Source organism: Chrysochloris asiatica, unplaced genomic scaffold (assembly GCF_000296735.1).
Source record: "Chrysochloris asiatica unplaced genomic scaffold, ChrAsi1.0 scaffold00026, whole genome shotgun sequence".
Classification (NCBI taxonomy): Eukaryota; Metazoa; Chordata; class Mammalia; order Afrosoricida; family Chrysochloridae; genus Chrysochloris; species Chrysochloris asiatica.
In genome coordinates this window covers 20,851,410-20,859,859 of record NW_006408544.1, presented here as the reverse complement: position 1 = coordinate 20,859,859, position 8,450 = coordinate 20,851,410, and the positions used below count along the sequence as shown (strand labels likewise).

At 48.0% G+C, this 8,450-nt stretch overlaps 1 protein-coding gene across 2 annotated transcripts in view; it reads left to right on the top strand.

Annotated features, from left to right (window-relative positions):
- The first annotated feature begins 466 nt into the window (after nt 1-466).
- DHCR24 (24-dehydrocholesterol reductase) overlaps nt 467-8,450 on the top strand; it is a 42,918-nt gene continuing 34,934 nt past the window's right edge. The window contains exons 1-3 of one of the 2 annotated variants that reach the window (XM_006839813.1): nt 518-550; nt 588-839; nt 4,501-4,656. In XM_006839813.1, coding sequence (XP_006839876.1) covers nt 609-839; nt 4,501-4,656 — 387 coding nt within the window. In that variant the 5' untranslated portion in view covers nt 518-550; nt 588-608. Of the gene's footprint in view, nt 840-4,500; nt 4,657-8,450 lie in introns of both variants that reach the window. The other variant, XM_006839812.1, reaches the window with a different exon arrangement.

Sequence of the window (8,450 nt, the reverse complement as noted above, 5' to 3'; positions counted from 1 at the left end):
CGACGCTGCACAGTGGCTGACCCAGGCGGATTCCCAGAAGCTGACTTGTGCGGCCTTGAGATGCACAACCCACGGGAGGTGACCCAATGCGTGACCGTTTAACGCGCCTCTCCCAGGAGGCGCCCCCTAAAGAGGAAAACAGAGCAGCCGCGCCTCGTGACCTAAGGGGCCTCGAAAGTGGGGACCCCAGACTCTCAGCCTCTATCGCCGCCGCGCCCAGGTAGCTACCAAGTGCTGCCAAGCATAGTTGACCCCTCCACCGCCCCTATCCCCGGACATCCCCTCCTCGCGCGTTGGCGAGGACAAGGGGGTGGAGCGATCTGACTCACACAACCAATAAAAGCTGCGGGTTCCTGGTCCGATCCCCGGCGCGGCTCGCCATTGGTCACCACCCGGGTCTCGGCCCACCGAACCTTTGCGACCTGAGCCAATCGCGAGCCGGCGAGGCTCTCTCCTCCCCCGCCCCCCCGCTCCCCTGGAGTGGGAGGCAGCGGTCGCGGCGGGAGCAGGCCGGCGCCGTGCGGGTGGCAGTGACAGGAGGCGCGAGCCGGTGCCCCCTCCCCCACGCGGCACGCTGCGTCCCCGAGGCCGCCGCCCGAATCTCCGCGATGGAGCCCGCAGTGTCCCTGGCCGTGTGCGCCCTGCTCTTTTTGCTCTGGATCCGCGTGAAAGGGCTTGAGTTCGTGCTAATCCACCAGCGCTGGGTGTTCGTGTGCCTCTTCCTGCTGCCTCTCTCGCTCATCTTCGACATCTACTACTATGTGCGCGCCTGGGTGGTGTTCAAGCTCAGCAGCGCGCCGCGGCTGCACGAGCAGCGCGTGCGGGACATCCAGAAACAGGTGAGCGGCGCCCGGCGGAGGGGGCACGGCGCTACAGGGCTAGCGGAGCGGGAGCTTGTGCGCGGATAGCGGTCTGCGAGGCGGCAGCCGTGGAGGGGAGCCAGGACTCCACCGAGGAGGTGGTGTCCGAGGGGGCTTTGAACCAACCACATGTTGATGACGGGCACTAACAGGGGAGGGAACTGAATCAGCAAAGGCATTGAGGAAACGAAACATTCCGTAGATATTTATGGAGCGTTTGTGGGTACTGGGAGGCAGATAAAGAATCCTAAGCTAGGGAAAGAAAAGCAATAATACCCAGGTAACTGTTCCGAAGCAAGAAGTCTGAAGGAGGTCGAGGGAAAGCGCTAGCTTCCCGCCGATGGGGCTAGGACTGGCGCCTGGGAAGTAGGGGTAGTGATGGGGAAGGGTCTGTCAAGTGTCGGGACTGTGGGTGTGAGCCTAGGCTGGGAGGAGAGTAGAACGGTGCAGGAGGGAGGGAGAGGAAGAAGGCTGGGAAGTCAATTTGGAGCTAGTTGGGGAGGAGCCGTGAAGTCTGGTTAGAGTTTGGAGTTTATTCTGTAGCAACAAGGAGCTTTTGACACTTTTAGGATAGAGAACCAAAGTGAGCAGGTAGAACCATGGCCCACTTGAGGTGCCTAACAGACTCTGGTGGCGGTATGCTCGCTCCTTGGCAAGGCATCCCGCCATCTCTGAGTAACTGTACACATCCGCAGCACCCGCAAAGACGCCTCCACTTCAGTGCTGGCATGGGCATTGGGCTTGGGCAGTTTCATTGCTCCTTCTGGCTCTCCTTATGTTCCTTTCTTAGTGGCATCAGGTTGCAAAGAGCTTCTGTTTCCTGCTGCCACCTCTCCACAGGTGTCGCGGCTTCCATATTTTGTTTGCTCCATTCTGGGAGTTGTAAACAAGAGCAGGAAGATTGATGCAGTGAGAGGTCCCCACAAGGGAGCAAGACTTGGGCAGGTGGGAGAATGCAGCAATGAAAATGCTTTGCTCTGGCTGCCCTGGGGTTTTGCTTAGCATAGTTTGGACTCCAAAGCCCCCTTCCCCAACTGCACCCACCTTCTATCACACCTCTCTCTGCATTGTGTTCAGGCTTCACCTACCTACTTCTCTGCCCCATCAGACTGTGAGCTCCTTGAAAGCAGGGACTGTGTCCGGCTCTCCTGGCCCAGTGAGCACCTACCCTAACCTGGTGGTGGTGTTAATGGTGTGGAAGGGCATGTGGATTGTACTCACTGACACTGTCAGAGTGGGTAACACCAAAATGACCCCAGGCTGATGTGTTGTCACAGGAGAAGGTAGCACTAGGGGTTTTGTTACCCATCACCCTGTATGGTAACACTTCACCACCAACAGCCCTTTTCCTACCACCATCCCTAACCAGTCAGGGTATGGGGCAGTCTGCTGCTGCTCCTCCATTGGCTAGAGGAGGGCCTCCGTCTTGGCCAATGAGAGAAGAGGGGAACTGTGAGCATAGTCCTCACACCGTGTTACACTGGCTGGCCCTGCTCACCCCTGGTAGGGGATTGTTATCATTGTTGTTTAGTGACATCGAGTCAGTTCCGATGCATAGCCACCCTGTATAGGGATTCTGAGGAGCAACTGGTGAACTTGAACTGCCAACTTTGTGGTTCAAACTGATCTACCAGTCTAGCACATTAACCCACAGCGCCACACCAGGACTCCTGGTTGGGGTAGGGATGGTGACACCATAAGTTATTGCACTGGGTTACACCAGCCTTAGTGATGCCATTGGACTAGCCCACTGCCTTGAACCTGTCATGTGTCACATCCTGTTCCACTGATTCCCATTATTTCTGATGCTCATTACAATTCTGGTAGGTCAGAGTTGGGGCTCAGACTGGAAGACATGTGCCCAAGAGGACGTAGTTGATAAGTGAGGTTGGAACCTAGTTCTGCTTGACTTCAGAGCCTGAGCAGTGACGCTGCCTCTTTCTCACCGCTTTCCAGTCCACCTGTAAGTCTGGTTCTGTTGCTTCACACTTAGCCTGTTGTAATAGCTGCCTGACCAGTTGCTCTTCTTCTGGGCCCTCCCCACCTTTCTTTGACATGTATATAGTCACAAAACTGTATTTTTCACCTATCACCTCCCTGCCCAAAATCTTGCTTGGCTTTCATCAGGATCCAATCCAACCAATGATTCAGGCTTTGTGGCTTCCCAATTCACTTCCGGTGGCCTGCCCTCCAGAATGCACTCCTCACCCCTGTGCCCTCATACCTCTGGGTTTGTATCAAATCCTGGGGTTGCAGAGTTTGGTTGAGGCAAAGCCTGGTTGATCATGGAACCCCACCACTTATCCCTTTGCCCTGAACTCACAGGAGTCTCTTCCTCTCCCCTCTGCTTGAGTCCCTCTCAGGACAGGGAGTCCATTACTTCACATGACACCTTGGACTCTAACTGTAGAAAAGTCTTCGCATGCTGAGCAGTTTGCCTGCCCAGTTCAGGTGCAGCCTCCTTCAGAAGGCCTAGACAGTTTGACCAGACTCTTCATTTACAAGTGATGGAAACTCACCTCAAGTCCTCGAGTGAAGCTGGCTAAGATGTGACTGATTTCAGGATGTCCATCCCTCTGTCCCTCTGCCATCTCTTGGCTGTGCTTTCCTCTGGGTCAGTTTCATTCTCTGGGAGGCCATCTCCCAATGAAGGCCTTACCAGCTCTGCCTAGCAACCCCAGTAGAGAAAGTGCCTTTTCTGGACCTGGTGTCCTGGACTCATCCTTGAAACTGTCACCATGGCCAGGAAGATGGATTCAGACCTAAGTCATATACCACCTGGAGCAGGGGGAGTAGAATTAGCCTCACCTGGACCACAGGAAGATGAGCTTGTTAGAAGCAGATGAAGCAGGAATGGATGGGGGGCCGTTCAAAACAACAGATGCCTGTCTCCCCTGCTCTGGTCCATCTCAGTAGGATGGGAACAGTTACTCCTGAGTTCTGGTAGACATGCCGTATCCTAGGCCATGTGTTCCCTGTTTTGTGGTTTGGTCATTTACATTGGAAGTTTTGCAAGGCAGTCCTTTCCTGCTTTCCTTTGTCCCTTCCAAAGTGACACGTGAGTGAATGCATGCAAATGTTTACAACAGGGCTTGGCAGAAAGTGTTAAAATGGTATTGTGTTGCCTCTTAATACGAGCCCATCCAGACAATTCTGTGAATCTAGGTGCTACCATTCAGGTGTGTGACCTTGAGCACATTATTTTGCCTCAGTTTCCTCTTTTGCAAAAGGGGGCTGGTCACTCTAAATTCCTGGGGTTGTTATGAGAATGAAATGATACAGTGCACAGGAGGTGCCGGGCACAGTTGGGGTGCCCAGTAAGTAGTAATCATTTTTATAATCGCTATTATTATCATTACAAAACCTTTCCTCAACTTCCTAGTTAGAGTCAATGTTTCTAAAAGACTTTGATCTTGAAGTCTCTAGTGTTCTTCATTCTGCTTTATGATGTAGCACCATGTTGGTTTTCCATCAGCTTCACTAGACAGAGAGACCCTCAAGGGTAGAGCCAGCAGGCTTCTCCTTGTCTTGTTCCTCCTAGCACCTGCAAGGCGTAGTAAATATTGGCTGACAAGTGAAGGCTGTGAGGTACTCTGGGGTGCCTATTGGGGCCCACTGAGCTCTGTTCTTATGTTTGCAGGTCCGAGAATGGAAGGAGCAGGGCAGCAAGACGTTCATGTGCACCGGGCGCCCCGGCTGGCTCACAGTCTCACTGCGGGTTGGGAAGTACAAGAAGACACACAAAAACATCATGATCAACATGATGGATATTCTGGAGGTAGACACCAAGAAACAGGTAAGAGCGGCACCATTCCCTCAGCATGCGCATACGGCCTTGGTGAAAGTCCTCCTAAAGGATGGTTTCCACCAAGAACATCTGAATTAGTTAGCTAGAGCTGCTGTAACAAACATTCCACAAGTGAGAGGCTGTAATAAATAAACCGCTTTTCGTACAATTTAGGAGGCTAGAAATTTGAATTCCGAGCACTGGTTTTATAGGAAGGTCCTTGTCTGTTTTCAACTTCTATTCCTTGGCTTATTTAGAGAGATTCATGTGGTAGAGCATCTAATATCCACCCCCCTCCCCTGCAATCTGCTTTCTTGTTTGCTGGCTCAGTCTGTCTGTTCTTTTTATGCCTAAAGAGAGATCAACTTAAGACATACTCTGTACTAATACTGCTTCAATAACATACCAAAAAAAAAAAAAATCCCAAATGGGATTACAACCACAGGTATTGGAAGGAGCTCCGGTGGGTTACAAGTTTGGCTGTGAACCACAAGGTCAGCAGTTTGAATCTACCAGCTGCTCCGTGGGAGAAAGATGAGGCTTTGTGCTCCGGTAGAAATTTACAACCTCGAAAACCCTCTACTAGGGTGCTATGAGCCAAAACCAGCTTGATGGCACACAGCAACAACATAAGGATTAGAATTTATTACATACAATATTTTTGTGGGACACCATTCAGATTCATAATGTCATCTCAGTGGATGGGACCAAGGTCCATGGGTCTGCCCACCATTGCCATCCTCCAAAGACTTATAGTCACCAAGAGGAGAGACTGGCCCTAGCCCCGTTTCGCTGGTAGACAAACTGAAAACTCAGAGGGATTGTCTGTACTTCTATAGGGAGTCAGAGGTTAACATGAGAAAAATGAGAGACAAAAGGAAACCTTTTTACCTCTTCCCAGAAAGGAAGCATGCTAGTGAAAAACAGACTATCAAGGTTGCGGGAGGAGTGGGCTCCCTGGAAACTCACTTGTGTTTGTCTTTTATTGTTGTTGAACACAGACACAGCAGAACATACACAAATTCAACAATTTCTAGGTAGGCAGGTATGCACTGCAGCGACATTGATTATAGTTTACAGATTGTGTAGTTATTCTCATTTTCTTTTTCCAGTTTGTTCCTCTCTTGTTGAGATAAGCTCACTGCCCATCTACCTCTCTCATTGCTATTATCATCAATTTGATCCCTTTTCTTTTTTTTTTTTTTTTTTTTTGATCCCTTTTCTTTTTTTTTTTTTTTCTTAGTTTTTATTGTGAATTATGTGATAGTTTACATGGGAGAACAGTAGCTTTACATTCATCCTATTGTATATCGTTTCATTGCCATGGTTACAATCCCCTCCATGCATCCGCAACCAACCAAAGGGTATACACTGCAAGCCTGCACATGCCCATCACCTCCCAGATTTTCATATACTTTTTTATAATCCTTTCCTCTGTGCCTGCTTCCCCTCCTTCCATTCCTAAGCAAACAATGATCTGCATTTTGTCACTACAGGTTAGTTTGAATTTAATTTCATATAAATGAACTTGTGCAGTAAGTTCTCTTTTGTCTGGCTTTTTTCACTCAGCATAATTACATTGAGATTCATTTGTGTTGGAATGTCTGTGTTGTGTGTTAATGATACTTTCCATTATATGACTAGCTCACAATGTGCTTATTCATTCACCTGTTGATAGGCATTTGGATTGTTTCTAGTTTTTACTGTACGTAGTCCCCAACTTATGTTAGAGTTCCATTCTTAAGACTCTTGTCAGGTGACTCTTTTGTTTTTGTTTTCATTATTATTACCTTTTATTATCAGTATCTGTATAAATCCAATCTGTATTTGCTTTTAGGCGTTGGAACTATTACATATAAACTTACAGGTATATTTTAATACATATATGTTGTTGTGTGCCATCGAGTTGGTTCCAACTCACAGTGATCTTCTATAGGGTTTCCAAAAACAGATGATGGGTTAGAACTGTGCCGGGGTCTGGCCTCGACAAGGGGGTGAGTACACGAAGGTGGGGTGTCTGGCGACGATAGAGAGAGAGAGAGAGAGAGAAAAGCAGACACAAAGAAGACAGACACACAGGTTTGATGCAAGCTGCCAGACAGACTGCTCGGTGACAGACATTGCACATAGAACTAACTCTAGGTGGGATGTCTGGAGAGGCTAGAGAGAAAAGAAACATTCGGAGACCAGAGTGGATGCAAAACTGGCAGACAGACCCTCTATGGCCCTGCAAGTAGTAATGCATGCGGGCTTCAGTCTGCGTCCGTCTTTTATTTCAGGGAGGGACTTTACACAAAGGAAGAAGGGGATTATTAAGACAGGGTACAGAAATGAAATGTGATTAATCGTTCAAAACAGGACATGATGATTTACAGGAACAAATTTTAAAACATACATCACAAATTGTCTTGATAATCTAACATCCTTAATTTCCCAGAAATTCAAGCAAATTGTTATAAATTACTTTTTAGGTTCAAATCCCAAGGCAGCAGCTTGAGGTTTCTCAACGCTAATTAACATACCTATAGCACCTAATTTTCAATGGGTAAAGGTGAAAAGGATTTCAAAAGGTCTGAAGAAAGTCAAGCTGTTTCAGATACCTGGCTTAAGCTTTCAGGAGGAAGGAGAATATATATGTCAAACTGATTATACCCAGGGGAGGTTTGAAGGGGCTGCCACCATTGTCTCTTAATCCAATATTCCCAGAATTTACCACTCTACCTCAAGTGAATATCCTGGGCAGTTCCTCTCCAGAACCTCCTTGCTTAATCCCAGTAAACCTGTCCTTGTTCCTCCTCTGAGGAAGTTTTACTGCCTCGGTTCTAGGGGGAAATTCGGTTTTACATGGGTATCAAGAGTTCATGTTCTAAGTTAATATTAAACATAACTGAATGATCAAATAAGGAGCAGTTCTGACACTTATCCCAGGTGGCTATCGCTTGTACCTCAGAAAGATTCGTTCCCAGGACCCTACGCACTGCCAACACAGTGGAGACATTAAGAGGCATTATAAAAACCATTTTCTTAGAAGCTATAATTACTGGAGTTAGAAGCGTAGAATGAATAATATTAGGACTTGTACAGAGGTAGCCCAACAGTGAGTTCACAAACACCAATGAACCCGGGACCCCAGGAGGTCACTTCTTGGGCCCGCAGGGTTCATGGCTCGCCATACCGAGGAGGGCCCAGAGTTTGGATTTTCGTCCAGGTCACAAGGCCTCAGCTTCCCAGTAATTGCGTTTTATGTCATCCCTGACAGAACTGCCAACCTTGGCATTTACCAGTTCAGTGCTTATCGTACGTACATTTTTGTTTTTGCTTTTAAACGCCAATGAGTCTGTTCCAATTCATAACAATCCTGTATAGGGTTTCCAAGGAGCTGTTCATGGGTTAGAACCGCTGACCTTTCATTTAGCAATCCGCTGTTTGTCCTACAATGCCATACCAGGACTCCAATATTGCTACTTGTAAAACAGAACAGTCATGGAAGGATGTAGTTTTCAATTAGTTATTTTAATTTGTAATTTCTTTAAATATATTGTTGTTGTTGTTGTTTAAGTGCTGTCGAGTCGGTTCCGACCCATAGCGACCCTGTACAGGGTTTCCAAGGCTGTAAATCTTTACGGGAGCAGACCACCTCATCTTTCTCCCACGGAACTGCTGGTAGTTTCAAACTGCCGACCTTGAGGTTCACAGCCCGATTCGTAACCACTACGCTACCAGAGCTCCTTTAGTATGAATATAATAAATGTATATGTGCATTTACATGTGAGTAAGCTATTTACTACATACACTTGGTACAC